Source organism: Antechinus flavipes, chromosome 3 (genome assembly GCF_016432865.1).
Source record: "Antechinus flavipes isolate AdamAnt ecotype Samford, QLD, Australia chromosome 3, AdamAnt_v2, whole genome shotgun sequence".
Taxonomy (NCBI): Eukaryota; Metazoa; Chordata; class Mammalia; order Dasyuromorphia; family Dasyuridae; genus Antechinus; species Antechinus flavipes.
In genome coordinates, this window is record NC_067400.1 from 168,053,520 (window position 1) to 168,072,694 (window position 19,175).

At 33.6% G+C, this 19,175-nt stretch overlaps 1 protein-coding gene across 7 annotated transcripts in view; it reads left to right on the forward strand.

Moving 5' to 3' along the window:
* The window catches only part of NAXD (NAD(P)HX dehydratase), an 86,174-nt gene that overhangs the window by 36,601 nt on the left and 30,398 nt on the right, over positions 1 to 19,175 (forward strand). For all 7 annotated transcript variants that reach the window (XM_051984189.1, XM_051984190.1, XM_051984192.1 and 4 more), the window contains one exon: positions 18,357 to 18,465. In XM_051984189.1, the coding sequence (XP_051840149.1) occupies positions 18,357 to 18,465 (109 nt within the window). The remainder of the gene's footprint in view (positions 1 to 18,356; positions 18,466 to 19,175) is intronic.

Genomic DNA, 19,175 nt, shown 5'->3' on the forward strand with positions numbered 1-19,175 from the left:
ATCCACTTCCATCAGAATACATCCTCAAACAGTATCATTGTTGAGGTATATAATGATCTCTTGGTTCTGCTCATTTCACTTAGCATCAGTTCATGTAAGTCTCCCCAGTCCTCTCTGTATTCATCCTGCTGGTCATTCCTTACAGAACAATAATATTCCATAACATTCATATACCACAGTTTACTCAACCATTCTCCAGTTGATGGGCATCCATTCATTTTCCAGCTTCTAGGCACTACAAACAGGGCTGCCACAAACATTTTGGCACATACAGGTCCCTTTCCCTTCTTTAGTATCTCTTTGGAGTATAAGCCCAGTAGAGACACTGCTGGATCAAAGGGTATGCACAGTTTGATAACTTTTTGAGCATAGTTCCAAATTGCTCTCCAGAATGGCTGGATATGTTCACAATTCCACCAACAATGTATCAGTGTCCCGGTTTCCCCACATCTCCTCCAACATTCCACATTATCTTTCCCTGTCACTCTAGCCAATCTGACAGGTGTGTAGTGGTATCTCAGAGTGGTCTTAATTTGCATTTTTCTGACTAATAATGATTTGGAGCATATTTTCATATGTCTATAAATAGTTTCAATTTCTTTGTCTGAGAATTGTCTGTTCATATCCTTTGACCATTTATCAATTGGAGAATGGTATCTCAATAGATTGTAAGCTTCCTGATGGTTAGGACCGTAATTTTTTTTAATCTTTGAATCCCCAAGACCTAGCATAATGTTTGGGACAAAGTATAAATGATTAATGTTTAATTGATTTGAACTTAAGAACATTCATAGAAAAACAAAGCAGCATACTAACAAAGAGCAAATTATGAGACTATTCTTAGTTTTGTTTTAAATCTAAAACAGATGAATGTGTTTTGTAATCATGAAAATTTGGAATTGACTCTGTATTTAGAATGCAGACAGTGGAATCCTAGAAACTATTCGTGTCAAAGCTATGTCATTACCACTCAAAATGGCACTTGGTTCATTGGTCCTTTTTTGTTCAGACTGGAAATATAGCAATCAGTATAAAGATGAATATCACTTTTGGCATCTAACCTGTGGTTTACAAAACTTGGGAACCAGACTAGCCAAATAGGCTGCTCTAACTTTTCTTTATCAGTTAATTCTTCTACTTGTAATTTTGTCCTTTGGACAAAATTAACTTGCTTTCTCTTACTCATACCCTCATCACTGTGTCTATAGATGTGGTAAACAACTTGTGATGAAAAAATATTTGTTAAATATGCATAATGAGAGGTTACCAACTGTACAGGTTAAAAGATATTTCAGTACAAGGTAAGTGAGATTTCGGATGGGAAAAGTTAGAACTGAGTGTGTAAGTGATACCTTTGAAAAAAGATGAGTATTTACTTAAGAAAAAATTTGTGGTGAAAGGAAATCTATCCTTCTATAGTTAAAAAATTAGAGATTTGCCTGATGTAAACACAATATATGATGGGTAGATCTAAGTTATAGATAGGGCCCAGAGTCAGGAAGACTTGCATTCACCTCCAGTCTGAGAATCTTACTAGCTATGTGAACATGGGCAAATCATTGAATGTTGCTTCAATTCCTTCATCTGTAAATGAGCTGAAGAAGGAAATAGCAAGCCATTCCAGTATCTTTGTCAAAGATTCCAAATGGGTTTAAGAAGTGTTGGACATGACTAAAACAACTCAACAACAGCAATGAAATAGGAAATATACGCTCATTACATATTACTTCTTGAGTCTCATCTATGTATTTCCCATTGATATAAAACCAGTCACAATAACACCAGTGATTACCAAACATGAACTCTTTTAGGACATTTTAGTCTGACTCCATGAATCACCTGCTAGTCAAAATGCCTTGTTTGCTAGGAGCCCTTCTTCAAGTCTTGAGTCTTCTTTCCCGGGCAAAGCTATTTCTCTTCTCCTTTCAGGCCAATGAGGATTTTTTTTTTTAAACATCTATCCACCCTTGGCAGGATACTGAGAAAATGTTGTATTCTTTTGGGGAAATGTCAGTATACAGCTATAATACTTATCTCAAAAGAAAATGTTATTTTTATTCTTAATTTAATAAGCACCTCTTTAAGAAAATATTTCCATTTGATAAAGAGGATTATGTGGGAAATTCCAAATCTCTGTTACCTATAGCTTGATTTTCTAAATTATATTCAACATGTTATTTTCAAAATAGTTCTTCTTATTTGTGTTTCCCCCTGAACTTCCTTTTCTTTCCTCTTGTGGATTTTTAAGGATGTTTAAGTGATTTTCTTTTCTTTTCAATACTACTTCTCCTTGATCTCAAATTCCTTACATCAAATAAAAATAGGAAAAACCCTACAGTCTTTTGAAACAAATAAGTATAGACAAGCAAAAAAAAAAAAATCCACACATTTTCTCTATTAAAAGTGCATGTTTTATCCTGCAACTTAGAATTTTCACCCAAGTCAGAAAATGGCTAGCATGCTTCATCTTCTGTCCTCTAGAAATATGGTTATCATTACTCAAAGATTTTAATCCTTTCCAATTTATAAATTGTTCTCCTAGTTCTATTCTCTTTACTCTAGTATCCATTCATAAAAGTATTCCCAGGTTTCTTAGATAACCTTTTGTTATTTCTTATGTAATAATAATCCATTGTTCCACATACCATAATTTGTTCAGCTGTTCTCCAAGAGGTGAGTATTCGTTTTAGTTTATAGTTCTTTGCTACCACCACAACAAAAAAAAGCTGCTATAAATATTTTTGCCCATGTGAGTCTTTTTTTTCTTCTTTGATCTCTGGAGTACAAGCACATTTCCAGATTGCTTTCCAGAATAGCTAGACCAATTCACAGATTTAACATCTGTCTTTCTGCAACCTCTCCAACAATTGTCACTTTCTTCTTTTTAAATCATCTTTGCCAGTCTTATAAGTTAAACTTAAAGCCTCTAAGTTGTTTTAGATTGCTTATTGATTGCTTAGATAGATAGTTTTCTTTGAGGACTTGTAGAGGGTCACAGTCAGTGGGGAAACTCTGGGTAAGGCATAAGATTCTTCAGCCCAGAGGGAACCTGCTGACAATGTCTGGTTCAGCTCCTCATCTCCCCTAAGGGCTCTCAGCCTTCCTGAGAAGTCAGGGGGCAGTGACAACCTGTGTTGAAATTGAAGCAGAGTGATACCAGGTGGAAGAGTGATATCAGGTGGCAAACTACATAGCAAGTTGTTTATGTGGTCCCACGTGCTCAGTGTTTGTTACATTATAAAAAGGGGAAAGCCCTTGAAATAAACGGACTCCATTTTCTCACCTTCCTCGGGAGTCACGCCTTATCACTTCTCCACTAGGAAGGTATATTTTAATCACCTCATCTTGGGGCCTCTAGAAAGCAGGACTCAATATTTTAATCACCCCAACTTGGAGCTCTAGAAAACAGTACACAACAAAGACTGTCTGTTCATATCCTTTATTCATTTTTCTATGAGGAGTGGTCGTCAGTCTTATATATTTGAATCCGTTCCTTATGTGATCTTTATCAAAAAAAATTTTCCACCAAAGTCTTTACCCATTTAATTGTTTTACTTCTCATTTTAAAAGCATCAATTTTTTTGGTGCAAAAACTTTTCAGTTTTCAATTTTATTTATTTATTTTGCTTAATAGTATTTCCTTTTTCCTGTTACATGTATAAAGATGGTTTTCAGCATCATTTCTGTAAGATTTGAGGTTCCAATTTTTTTCTTCCACTTTCCCTTACTTCCCCATCTTCCTGAGCAGCAAGCCACATGATATAGGTCATACATATACAATCATCCTAAACATATTTCCATATTATATTGTGAAAGAAAAATCAAAAAAGGGGAAAAATCATGAAACTTTTCAATTTTATTAATAAAAATTGACCATTTTATTTTCTGTGATTTCTATTCCTTAATCATAAACTTCTGTTCATAACTGTTAAAAGTATTTTTTCCCTTTCTCCTCTATTTTTGCATATAATATGACTTTTTATATCTTGATTATATAACTATTTGGAGCTTATTGTGTGATGTTGTGTGAGATCTTGATCCAAATTTGTTTTCTTTCAGACTGTGTAAAGCCCTTTCTTCTCCTTTTTAAGCTATAGAGGGCAACATAGGCACTCCTGAGAGATTTCCCATTTCTCAGTTTACAGATATCATAAGAAACTCAGAGAGCTTTCCTTCGGTAGTCTTCTAATAGAATGTAAGTTTTGATCCCTGAAACCTTTTACCAATTAGATTCCTTTCTTAAGGACCATACCTTAAATCCAAATCATTGGCTCTCATTGACTGGCCAACAGAAGGTCCCAATCCATGCCTCACTAGGCTCAAAGTGAATGTAAATAGCATTTGTTTCTGTTTTGGCCAGAAACCTTTGAGGGTCTTTCCCTCACAGATTAATATATACATATATGTATGCATATATACATATATTTTTTTATTTTTATTTTTTGACTAGGTAAAAGAGGCCATTCTCTGCCTCCTTTGTTAGTAAGTCATAATCACTAAATGGGCATGTTAGACAAACTGAGATCTGAAAAAGACCTTAACTTAAAAAGTCCAAGTCCTGTTCAAGATGTCCTGATTAGTAGATCTGCCCATTGGACCCAGATGGCTTTGAAGGCGAAAGTCAGGTGGGTGACCTTGCCCAGCCTTCCTTCACTTAAATCCAATTCACTTCCATGGCATGGCGTCACCTCTCTGATGTCATGGTCCTCTTCCAAAACAAAGTATAACCAGCATTAGGTAGAAATTCTAATTGGCTTTAGTCATTTCTTTCTTCTGACTTGGCCTTTCTTCATTACAGCAAAACAATACCTTGTTTCCAATTATACACTTCTGGCAGAACAGTTGCAGAGTCCCATTGTCAGTTGAGTGTTATCTTTTTTACCCTGATTCTTCTTATGAGTATCTTCTCTTGCTTCTTTCCTTCTTTATATGTTCATTGCCTAACCCAGGCTTTTTAAATTTTTTTTTTTAACTTGCAACTCCTTTTTGTCCAAGAAATTTTTTTTTTTGCAAACTCTATGTATGTAAATATATAAAATAGGTATACAAATCAAGTAATTACTGATAATAAATCATAAAGAAATTTATCTTTAAATAATTCATTGGTGTATGTATGTATATATATTTATATATAATTTTACCATTTATTAAAGATGAAAGCAAATTTACATACTAACCAGATTGGCTGTGCTTATTTATTTTTTGCATAAAGAATGAAATGTTAGTGGAATATTTGATACCTTTTATTGTTGCCAAATTTTTCATAACCATCATATTGTGAAACCCCATATGAGATTGTGACTCATGGTTTAAGAAGTTTTGGTTTAACCTTTTTATGCTTTCTTTTTAAAAATTATCTTTTAAAAAAAATTATCTTTATTCATTTTTTTTAAAATAGTTTTGATATTTTTTGTTTTTACATCACCTAAATTTCCCTCACTATCCACAGAATATTTTTAAAGAGGAAGAAGAGAAAAAGCAATCATTAAAACCAGTCAATTCATCAAAAATCTGAAAACATGCAATGTTTCTTTGTTTTTTTTTTTAAATTTAATTTAATTTTATTTAATAATAACTTTATATTGACAGAATCCATGCCAGGGTACTTTTTTTTTTTTACAACATTATCCCTTGCACTCGCTTCTGTTCTGATTTCCTCCCTCCACCTCCTCCCCTAGATGGCAAGCAGTCCTATATAAAACATGCAATGTTTCACCACCTGTCAACTTCCACTCTTTGCAAAAGAGCATGGGAGCTGTCATCTCATGTGTCTCCTTTAGGGAGCCATACTTGTTCTTTGTAATTTTGCAAAATTTACTTTCAGTTATTTTAATGTTCATTTCATTTATGTTACAGTCATTATGAAGATTGTTTTCTTGGCTCTGCTTCATTCTGTATCATGAGTCTTTGCTTTCCTATATTCATCATATTTATCCCTTCTTACAGCACAGTAATATATAATTTTGTTGCTAAGTCATTTTAGGTGTATCCAACTGCTCGTGACTCCATTTGGGATTTTCTTGGCCAAGATGCTGGAGTGGTTTGCCATTTCCTTCTCCAGCTCATTTTACAGATGAGAAAACTAAGGCAAATAGGGTTAAAGAAATTGCTCAGGGTCACACAGCTAGTGTCAGAAGCTGGACTTGAAATCATGAACATAAATCTTCTTGACTCAGACCTGGCAGTCTATCTACTGTACCTCCTAATTGCCCCAATTTAAGTATCCATTCCCTTATCAGTGGGCATTTATCTACTTTGTTTCCAGTTCATTGCTATCACAAAAAGTGCTCCTATAAATGTTTTGCTACATATGGGGCCTATTTTTTTTTAAATCAGTGACGTCAATGGGCTATACACCTAATAATATCTGGGTTAAAGATATGAATTAGTTATTTTAGTTGCATAATTCTAATTTTTTTGTCCAACATAGTTGGATTAATTCACAGCTCCACCAACAATGACTATTCTTATCCTTCATTATCTGCCATTTTTCTCGATATGATTTAAATTTCTTTTATTAGGGATTTTGGCCATTTTTGTATGATTGTTAATAGCATTTCTAGTTCTTTTTGAGAACTGTGTCTACCTTTGGCTATTGGAGAATGGCTCTTGGTCTTATATATTTCTGTTATTTGATTGCTTGGATATGTCATAACTTTATCAAAAATATTTGATTCAAAGATTTGTTTCCCCTGTTGACAACTTCCCTTCTTACCAGAGATGCATTACCTTTGTGTAGACCCTTTCAATTTCATTTGAAGTATATTTTAGTTTGTATGTTTTTGTTGTTAAATCTTTATCAGCAAAATTAGCTACAAAGACTTTTTTCCTATTTGCTTTTTTCCTTTTTCTATTAAATATTCACTATTTCATTTCTCTCCTACATCTACATTAGATGTAGCAACAATATTTAACATTTTTTGTTTTGTTTATATATATATAAATTTTCCAATTACATGTAAAACAACTTTTTTACATTTATTTTGAGTTCCAGATTCTCTTCCTTCCTCCCTCTTCACCTCATCTGCATTGAGAAGGCACATGTGAAATTATGCAAATCGTTTCTAAAAAAGTCATTAACATTCATTTTTTAAAAATTTATGTTCTAAATTCTCCCCTTCCTTTCCTTCCTTTTTCCCTCTATTGGGAAGACACTGCTTTTTTTTTTTTTTTCTTATCATAGATGCATTATATTTTTCCAGAAGCTTTTTTTCATGTGATCAAAATATCTATTTTTATCTTATGTAATCGCTTGTTTTTGCCTAAGAACACATCTTACGTACATTCTTTTTTTGCCTAAGAATGCATTTTATACTCATAGCTGAAAAAGGAACATGATCTACTTTACTTCTCATTTTCAATGCAATGATCTCTATCCGTTTTGACTTTAATGTGGAATGTGGTGTATGATGTTGATCTGAGTCTAATCTCCCATACTTTGTAATGCCTGAACTTGACTGAACTCATAAAGAATGACCCATCTTCTCTTGCCTCCTCATAAAAATGACCCATCTCTTATAATGTTAAACTCAGTAAATACATCTCCTATATATGACATATTAGTCCTTACTTAAATATCCTGAATGACCCAAATAGTTAATTGACTTTTAATTTCTCTGTTATAACCATAAAAACTCTGAAGTTATATAAATTGGCTGATGGAACAGGATGTCTGATAGCCATCTTCTCAACTCAGTTCATTCTTTGTCTTTGAATAGGTTTTCTTGCACTCTCCATGTGAAAAGGACCTGAGTTCAAATCCTGCTTGAGGCATTTGACCACTTAACTATTTGTGTAATCCTAAACAATTCACTTAACCCCAGTTGCCTTGCAAGATAAATAAATAAGTAGCTTTTCTTAGTACAATTATCTGAAGGACATTTTTCTTTCAGGTTCTCAGAACAGTCTGTCTCTCTCTGAAAGCATTTTTATCTGAGGGGACAGTATTTTTTCCTGAGGCTGATTTTTATCAGTCTCATAAAAGTCCTTTTTCTGTCCTTTTCATCTAAAATATCTACATATAAGAGATATAATTCCTTAGACTATGACTCATTTTTTAGATTTTAGGCAGAATATTTCAGTTATAAAAACCCATTGAGCTTTCAGCAAATAAAGATTTACTTCTTTATGGCTTACCAAGTACTAAGAACTTAATGAATGCTTTTCATTCATTCTGTTACATAACAATAAACAACAACTAACATTTCCATAATGCCTAGTATGTGGAGAACACTGTACATAGTAATTTTACAATTATTTCATTTGACCTTCACAACAATAGTAGAAAGTAGGTGCTATTATTACTATTTTACAGATGAACAAATTGAGGTAATCAGAGGCTAAATGGCTTGCCTAAGTTTTTGAATATAGGAAGCTGAATTTTAATTCAGGGCTTTTGCACTCTAGGCCCCAGGCACTGTACCCAATGTGCCACCTACATCTTTAATTTTAAAATACTACCAAGATTTGTGCAGATTTTCTAATTTTTGTATTCAGGTATTATGTTACTGTTCTATCACACATATACTGTATTAACAGTAGGCTAAACCCTTGCTGATACAAAATAGATAAGTGAGACAATTACTTCTCCCAAAGAATTTTAATGGGGAAGAGAAAACCTATATAAAAGGGATCATCTGCAGGGTAGATGGGAGCTCTGCTGGTCCTTAGGATTCAGGGGTCCATTGGTTTGGAGAACCTATTGGTGTAGTGAAGATGGTATCCTCCAGTGGTCTAGAGACTATGTTGGCAAGGGCAGAAAAGCTTGGGACTTGTGAGTGAACTAAATGAGCATTTTATGCACATATGATAACATGCATCTTGAGAGTAGAATGTAGAATGTTATCCCATTTTTTTTTCCCCCAGTCCTCATGGACTTGAGAGTATAGAGAGTATACAGCTGTGTAGTTTGCTGTTTGCTTCCTAGGTGACCTTGAGAAGGTACTTTTCCTTTCTGGGCCCCATCAGTTTTCTCATCTCCAAAACTGGGAGATTGGATCAGTTGGTCTCTAAGGTTCATTCCAACTCTGAATTTGTGATGCTTCAATCCTGTGTCTCTGAAGCCAGTGTAGAAATTTCAGAAGTACATCATGCAGAATAAGCTGCCTTAGAATGGGCTAACAACTGATATACTATACAGGAATACATATTGTACTGATCATTTGGAAATATCTACCATATTATGAGCTGGCAGTAATCTTGGAAGCACATTAGCATAATATTTTATGGTTTACAAAAGCCTTTTTTTTCCCCCCAACTTTGTCATAAATGTTAATATTCCCATTCTGCAGATGAAGAAACTGAAGTTCAAAGTAGTAAATCACACATCCTATAAATATTAGAACTAAGATTCAAACCCAGATTTTTTAAAAAACAGTAATAATAAAGCTAATGTTTACATTATATTTATGTTAGTACATTAATATTTATGAATATATATATTTATATACTGTTTGCTCTGTGCTTTATGAATATTATTGCATTGGATCCTCACAACAACTGTGGGAAGTTTTTTGTAGATGGTTTTTATAGATCATGATAATGGATGAGGAGACTGAGGGGAAATTACTTATACAAGGTCACATGGTTAGTGTCACAGGCCAGATTTGCACTGTTACACTTTGCTACCTTCCCAAGTCCAGAGGTTTTTCACTGTTATACTGTTAGCTTGTGTAAACAAACCCACACATACCCATGGATTTCTTCAAATCTATTATTAAACTTTGCCTGTAGGAAACTAGATACCTAATGAATATAGCTAGTCATGCCTTTTGGGTACACCAGCAGATAGGTGATTTAGTTGTAGTGAAGAATAATACTTCAGACCCTAAAAAACCTAACATAAGATTTTGCAAAGCTGAATGTTGAAAACTATCTTTGCATATACTTGGAAAAATAAAATACTATTAGAAAACAAAAAAAAATAATGCATTTATTTACAATCAACTCTAGATTAATTTCCTATTTAGTATGATTGGAGAATATCGAATGTATGTTCAATTTAGATGAATTGTAAGGGAAGTGATTGACATACTGTCTACTGAACCCTCTGAGAACTGGTATTGACAAAAGCATAGACTTTGGAAAAGGTCATCTGCTAAAAGAGTGTTTCATATTAATCTCAGACCGAAGGACACAGGCTGCAAAAATGAGATTTTGAGATGTTATCACCTTACATAGGCATTGATGCCTTGTTCATTGTGGCCATGACTTTGGGATGCTGAAATGATTATTAATTAGTTTAGAGAGCAGCTGCTGATCAACAGGTAGAAGAAATGGTAATGGAAGATTTAAAACACATTTAAAATATAAACTTTTCTGGCTGACTGACTTAAATGCCCTTAAAGTTTGCAAGCAAGTTGCCTAGAACTCCCCTATATCGTGGGACCAGCAGTGCCAAGGGTTAGAGAGCAAGCAGTGAGTAGCTGATGTAGCTGTTACCTACTCAAGAAGGGAGGAGTCAGAAAGGGGGCTGCTTCATGCTGTTTTGTGATTGTAGTACTGTTCAGGAATGAGAAACATGAAGTTAATAAGTGGTCTATAAACAGAGGCAGAATGACTTCATTTGTATAATGGGTATCAACATTTCTTGCCATCTCAGTGGGTAAGAGACGGGATGGATGGAGGGAGAGAATTTGGAACTGAAAATAAAGCAAATATAAACTGATATAGCTATCTAAATATAACCTAATTATCTTGTTGTTACATATGAATTTATTTGTTCCATGACCACCTTAATAGAAACAATTACTTTTTTTGCTTCATTTCAATCATGCCTGATTCGTTGTCCCCTCCTTTGGGTTTTCTTGGCAAAGATGCTAGAATGGTTTGCCATTTCCTTCTCCAGCTCATTTTCTAGATGAGGAACTAAGGCAAACAGGAGTAAATGACTTACTCAAAGTCATATAGCTAGTATGTTTCTGAGGCTGAATTTGAACTTGGGTCTTTATGGCATGTTCTGTTCACTGTACTCTCTGGCTGCCACAGTTTTAAATGAAATAGGATACAAAAACACTTAAAGAAAGTTAGGTTAAGTTATTCTTTAAGAAGAGAGAGCATACAATAAAAACTAGTATAGAAATCATTACCTCAGTGTAACAACCGCTAGCACCCAGGACACCCCAGAATCAGCCGGAGTCAGGATAAGCAAAAGTCCTCAGTCTTTATTCTTGGTATTAGACTCAGGATTCAACAGGATGGAAGCAGAATTTCCATAACCTGCCTTCCCCCTCGTCTACCACCGAGAGTGTGTCCCTGACTAGCTTTACTCACTCCCTAGTCCCTCCTACAATCCTCTATATACCGATCATTGAGCCAGCATGGAAAGACCATTTTCCAAGCATATGCCCATAGAGTATTGTCCATTCAGTAGTTAGCCTCAAGTGCTCCTCAGTCCTGACTTTAGTGCATCAACCCAATGGTTTCAGCCCTCTACATCTCAAAGAGATGGATCACAAGTTAGGGAAAGATAGATATCACATTTGAGTTTTCTTCCACAAAATGACTAATATGGAAATATATTTTACATGATTGTACATGTATAATCTATATCAGATTACTTACCATCTCAAAAAAGGATAGAAGAGAAGGAAAGGGAGAAAATTTGGAGCTAAAGATTAAAAAAAAAAAAAAAAACGTTGAAAATTTGTTTTATATGCAGTTGGGGAAAAATATTTTTTCAAAAGTCAATGATCACAGCATACTATCAACAGAGGATGTGAACTATGCCTTTTACCTTTGATTAACAATAATATAGCATACATGGGAATGCGATATAACCAGTGAATAGAAAGCAGGCCTTGGAGTCAGAGACCTCAGTCAGTACATGTCCTGATTCTTCTGTGTGACCATTGCCAAGTTACCTAACCTCTTTTCAATGTCCCAAGCAACCGTATTTACCATGAATTATAGATGAATTAAGGTCTGCATAGGTGGAATTTCCTTGTTAGGAAATCTTCACACTGATTTGAATTATAGCTGCTTCCCCCTGCAGCTATGTGTGCGCACGCGCTGTATACATACACCAGTGGTTTTACTTAAATGGAAATTCTATTTATTTTCTTGTCTATATACATAGCTGCATGTTTCCCTAACATTTAGTGAGGTGCTTGCCACAAAGAGTGTATGGTCAGTGCTAACTGATTGTCTGAATTATGGATTAAATGATATAGTAAAACTATTAGACTTTTGTAGAACTGTAGCAATTACTAATTGATGTTCATAATGATGACTCCAGGTCACTGAAAATTTGAAATGTCTTTTGATTGGTCAAAGAAAAATTTGACATTCTTAATAGTTTTAGTATAAAATATCTCGTTTTCAAATTTTTATTTTTTTTGGAATATTGATAATCCTTATTGTCTCATGTTAATTGTCATTGTCGTGTCCAATTCTTCATGTCTTATGGACCACAGATAGCTAGATCTTTCTCTCACTACCTCTTGACATATGTCTAAGCATATGTTTGTTATTTCCATGATATTATCTATCCATCTCATCCTCTGACATCTCCTTTTGCCTTCAGTCTTTCTCGACATCAGACTCTTTTCCAAGGAGTCCTCTCTTCTCATTGTATCATCAAAGTATTTATACTTCAATATTTGACCTTCCACTGGATAGTCTGAATTAATTTCTTTAAGTATTGACTGATTTGACCTATTCTCTGTCCAGGGACTCTCAAAAGTCTTCTCCAACATTATAATTTGAAAGTGCCAATTCTGCAGGATTCAGCTTTCATCTAAATTGAGCATATATTCTCCAGCCATATTAAATAGGAAATTAATTAATTGATTATATTTGTTTTCTAATCATATTATATTTTTTAAAATATATGCAAAAATAGTTTTCAACATTCAGCTTTGCAAAACTTTGTGTTCTAAATTTTTCTCCCATCTCATCTCCAAGACAGCAAGCAATTCAGCATAGGTTAAATATGTGCAATCTTCTAAAGATATTTCCATATTCATCATGCTGAGCAAGAAAAATCAGATCAAAAGGAAACAAAATGAGAAAGGAAAAAAAACCCAAACAAACAACAACAAAGTGAAAATGATATCTAGGCTTTTAAATGGATTAAAGTCTCCATTAAATGGATTCAGTCTCCATAATTCTCTCTTGAGATGTGGATGGCACCTTCCATCATTAGTTTATTGGAATAGTCTTGGATCACCTCATAAATACATTACTTTTGACAAAGTTGGGGTTCTTAATCTTTTTGAGTTATGGACCTTTTTGCAGTGTTGTAAAGCCTATGGACCCTTCTGCAGAATAATATTTTTAAATGCATAAAATTGAAATACTTATAAAGTTACAAAGGAAACCACTATTATTGAAATACAGTTATCATAATACTACAGAAGCAGTTGATAACCCCTATGCCAAGAAGGAAGAGATCAGTGAATAAATACACAGCAGAAATGATCCCAGATTTTTTTCCCTTTGTGTCATGCATTATGATTTTATGTTAACAAATCTTCCTTCTTAATTATGTTTTACATTGTCTGAAATTAAAACTGATTTGCATTTCCCAAGCAAACACCAGCAGGTCTGTGCTGGATAACAGAATGAAGAAGCCATACTTAGAGTTAAAATTGCTGTGGATAATTAAAGATGATAATTAACATGTAGACAGCTTGGATTGTAAATGATCACCTTTGAGGTGATTGTGTATATATTGAGAGTGAGGAGGGAAAGAGGAGAACAATTAGCTGCAGTGTTTCTTAGCTTGGGAAAACCATAAGCTTCTTTGTAGAAGTCTAACAATTGTAGAACTACAAAGATAGTTCCATTTATTCTACTTACTAATGGCTCTAATTAACTGTAAGATCTCTTACTTAACCAATTAGCCCTATGTGTAAAAGTATAGATATCACTCTAATCATTTACATTATAATTTTTTTCCCTTCATGTGGGCATTATTTGATTTTTCTTATGTAATTATTTGTTTTATGACCTTTTAAAAATAAATACAACTACTTTTCTCAGTTAAATGAAATAGGGAATAAAAACCTTTAAAGAAGATTAGGTAAGTTTTTCTTTTAAGGAGAAGAAAGAGGGTACATCAAAAACTAAATTGTTGCTTCCTCATATTATAAATATGGTCAGTGGTCTTACTCATTATAGACATAATTTGAGTCAGAATTGTGCATATTTGATCTTCCTTATATTCTTTTAAGAAAGAAAGCATTTTGTAGTGGAAAGAGAGCTGACCTCTAAACTAAGAAAACCTGAATTATATTATTGCTTCTAACTCATTCTGGGGTGTGACTATGGAGCAATTCACATAATCTTTTGTTGACATTAGACTAAAAGTTTTAAGATGCTGTATAACTCCATTGGTAGTAGAAGTTTGCTTTTGTAGGCAGTCTATATACCACTGAAATCATAAGTCCAGTTTCTGGACTCTCTGTCTTTTATACTCTGATGATCTGTTGTATGTTTTACTTCAGGCTATCCAAAAATGGAATTGGATGCCTCAGGAAGTTACGGGATTCCATTATTGTGGGTTCTCAAGGGAAAATGGGGTGTTCACTTGTCAGATAAATGTTGATGGCATTTTTGTTGGACGTGAGTTAGACAGGATCAGGATGGTCTTTGTTAATTAATAGATTAATTAATATTAGTATTATTATTTATTAATAATAAATTTACAACTCTAAAGTTTCATTTTACTTAAGAAAATAAAAACAATTCTTAGCTCCCCTTCAAAAACCAAAATAACCAACAGTTTGGCCTTCAGGCAGTTGTTTGAAGACCCTTGCTGAGGTCCCTTTTAAAGCTGAAATACAGTGGTTTTGTAATAGGGTTTACTATATGTAGATTTAACCTGACACACATGCTTAGATGAGGTTTCCTTTAGGAGTCTTGTTGTCAAGATGTATTTTCCAGTCTATAAGTTTTATTTGGATTTGAGTTTTTTGATGTTCCTTTCTGAAATACTAAAAATAATAATAGAACGCCTCTTTAAGAATGCATCCCAGTAAGAAAATTAAGGTAATATTCATATCACAATGATAAGCCCTGAGTTCAGAGGACTGAAAATGAATCCTATCACTGCAATCCAGAATGGGATACATACATTTTTGGATGTGCCTAAGAATGGGAATTTATTTTGCTATGAGCATGAGCGTTGGGAGAACTTTATAAAAAAGACTGTTCACTGGGGATAAGGAGACACAGTGAGAAGACATAATAAAACAAACAAAAATTACAACTCATGTCTACTGATTGTTAAAATACTTCTGTTAATACAAAGTTTTGCAAGGATAAATGCTGAAAACTATGCTTTTTTAAAAAAAAATAAAAAGCTTTATGAAAAAATAACTCATGTAGAAACCAAGAAAGATTACTGAAGAAATAGTTAGATTTCATCTGTGAGCTCCTTGACATAATGATACAGAGCTCCAAATTATAACCTACCCATGCCTGCCCATCTTGTGTAATTCTTATCTGTGTCCTGCCATAAATTTGCCACAGTGGGGTCTACTAATGTTCTGGGCATCTTCCTTGATTTCTTTTGTTCACAAGGATACTTCTGGAGCATATGAGTTGTTTATTCATTGATTCAGCTTTCACCGGATGACCAACTTACCTACCTTTTTTTGTTTATGCATTTCTTAAATCCTCTTTATAAATCTTCATAAATCAAAAATAATGGATTGTACCATTCAAATGCTTATCATATATCTCTTCATTGCCCTTTGGGAGATGTTTAATTTCTTTCTTCAAGGGACTAGGGTGTTCTAGTTCTTGGAGCTATACAATCCCAGAAGAACACAGGCATTAGAAAGATGGGCCTTTGTTTTTGAGAGAAGTTTGGGGTCATTAAAAGAACTCTGAAATTTTTATTTTAAAGGATATGTAAAGAACATTTTAGTTCTGCTTGCATTTTTCTTGTGATTGAAGTATGACAAGCACTACTATAAAATGATGCATATTTGGTCTTCCTTATATTTTATTTTTTGGTGTGTTTTTTTCCTTTATTGTTATTTTTTTGCAAGGCAATTGGGATTAAGTGAATTGCTTGGTGGTGTCATACAAACTAGGAAGTGTTGTGTTCAAGGTCAAATTTGAACTCGGGTCCTCCTGACTTCAGGGCTGATGCTCTATCCACTGCCCAGCTAGTTCCCCCTCCTCCACCCCCCCTTATAGTCTATTAAGAAAGACTGTGTAGTGAAAAGAGAACTGGCCTCCAAGCCTGGAATATCTGGGAGCATAAAGAATTCTAGATCTTCAGAGAAAGGCCAGGCCCTGGGTTTGGATCCTGGTTTTGTGTGATATTGAATGCATTACTTTCTCTAAGCTTCAATGTATTCATCTGTAAAATGATATTAATAGTGATTATAGGGGATGATTTGGTCTAGGTATTTTCCAAGGCCATTTTCAACTCTAAAATTTTATGATCCTGCATTGTTTGGAATAAAATGTGTTTAAGTAAATATACATTTAGTAGTTAATATACTTTTTAGTTTATTTTCAGATTTCTAATAAATTATACATTCTAACAACTATTCTAAGAAAGCATGATACATGATAAATTTCTAATAAATTTATTTCTAATAAATTATACATTCACCAAACTAAATGTTCTAATAAATCATGATAAACAATAATTTTCTAATAAATAATACTTAATTCATAATAATCAATTCCTGTCAGATTGCTCTAATAAATTATACATTTTGATAAATTGTTCTAATTAATTTACTTCTATTACATTATAAATTCTAATAAATAAAATAATATCCTAATAATGATATACAATAAATTTCTAATAGTTCCTAATAAATTTCTTTTAATAAATTTTAGTGCTAACAGACTTAATATTCTAATAAATTTTTAATAAATTATTCTGATAAATCATGGAAATGAAAAACTTAAAAAGCACTATGTTCCCTTTTCTGAAACTTGTTCAGACAGTAACTATATAGCTACATGACCATCTGATGCCTTAGTAACAAGTTGGACTAGATGACTTAAATGAAGTTCCTTGTAAGATTCAGTGAAATGGGTGCTGGATGTAAAAGCAATTTGGACTTGAGAGTACAAGGATTTTTTTTTTTTTTTTGGTTTATCATATGTTTTTTAAATATTGAGCTATTCTAAGGGAATTTACATGATGATTTGACTTAGGAAACCTGATTTGAAGAGAGATAATTGGATCATCAGTATAGACCTGGAAGGCGGGAAACCTCTGAAACCATAGAACATAACCCTATTGTAATATATATGAGGAAGTGAGTGAATTGCTTGAAGGTCACTAAGAAGCAGCAGCAGCAGCTATTTTTAAATTCAAGTCAATCACTCGGCTATTTCAGTAAACATTTTAAAAGCACCTACTATATACCAGGCACTGTGCCATGTGCTGGGCTTTTCAAGAATACCTATGAGTAAAGTTACATATGATGCAAGAAAATAGTATTAGTGGTGTCCCAAAAATACTTCTTGAGAATAGGGATTATTTCATTCTTGGTATTTATATTTCCATTTTCTAGCACAGTGCCTGGCATCTAACTAGGTGCTTAATAAGTGCTTATTACTAGGTAGCACAGTGGAATCAAGAAGACCTGAGTTCAAATGTGGTCTCGGACAGGTACTAGTGTGACCCAGGCTAGTTACTTAACCTTGTTTTAACTCAGTTTTCTCATCTGTGTAAAAAAAAAAAAAAAGCTGGAGAAAGAAATGGCAAATTACTCTAGTATCTTTGCTAAGAAAACTTCAAATGGAGTCACAAAGAATGGGACATAACTGAAATACAACTGAACAATGACAACATTCAGATTATATACCATTGTCATGGTTCCAGACATTTAGGCAGGGGTGGGAAGGTAGAGGGTTATAGATACACTTAGCTTTTACCTTAGAATTAACTTTTAGTTTAATTAACTTTTGAAACTAGTTGATTGGCTGACTTTTAGAAGGCAGAGGTAATTGTGAAATTATCAGTAATTTCTTGTCTTTGGAATTATTTCAGTATGTAAAAGTAGCTCTGATTTCTTCAATATTTTTATTCAGTATATTTTATTCAGCAGATTATAGACTCTGTACACCCTATTAGTTGGTCTTCATGAGTTAACTTCATGAGTAATTTTTTGAACAAAAAATTCATCACCTTTCATCCAGGCTTTTGATAATGAACTTTACACAACTTCCACAGGTAGGCCTTCAGTTGTCAAATGTATCAGGGCATCATTTGGGCTCCAACTCAGAAGGTTTTCCAACTTTTTTAGACCTGGCATGTAGCTTTTAATTACCTCTACTCTAATATGAAGTATCATTTTAGATTTTAATGGCGTGATAAAATTAGACTCTCAAGAATTACAGTTCTGAATCATTTTATATATTTTTTCCTTATCTAGTGACAGTCCTGATGCTGTTAATGACGTTGAGAAGTTGTTACCCAGATTACACGCCATTGTCTTAGGACCCGGCTTAGGCAGAGATGATACAGTGCTAGAGAATGCCAAGGTAATGTATGTAATGTTGATTCTCTCCTCAGCCCACCTCTTGCCCCAAGGCTTATCTTCATAGGTAGTATCATTACATATGCTGTGTATATCTCATATTTACATCGTATACACAAGAGTAATACAATTATCTCTCTGGCAAGCTTTTTTATGTATATGAAGAGTATGTGAGAAGGTAGTATTTAAAAAAATTTTTTTTTGTTTTATCAAAAAAAGCAGGATAGAAAAAGAAAACAAAAGAGATTTGTCAAGTGCCCAGCAGAACATCAGGGAGTATTCAAAATATGTAACAATAAATTATCAGTTCAAGAAAAGATAAAATAGAATAAATTATATTCATGAGGGTTCATCTGTTCTTTGCTTCCTTACTGATTATTCTTTTGTTCTCTCCTGTGCACTTTTTTTTACTTTGTTCTTTTTTCCCCTTTCATCCCTCCCATATACCCCAAGCAGGCTATAGTTAAGCACAGATATATGTTATATTCACATATAAATGTACACATACACACATATCTCTGTTCCTCTATATATTAATACCTATTCACATCCCCACTCACATAGACATATTTTATATATTATATATATACATACAGACATAGAGCAACATTTAAACATCTGCATATACTCAGATACACACACATTTATCCATAAACATGCATTTAAAATAATATTTGTGTGGCTGACACTTAATGTACATTTCTCTTTTGATTG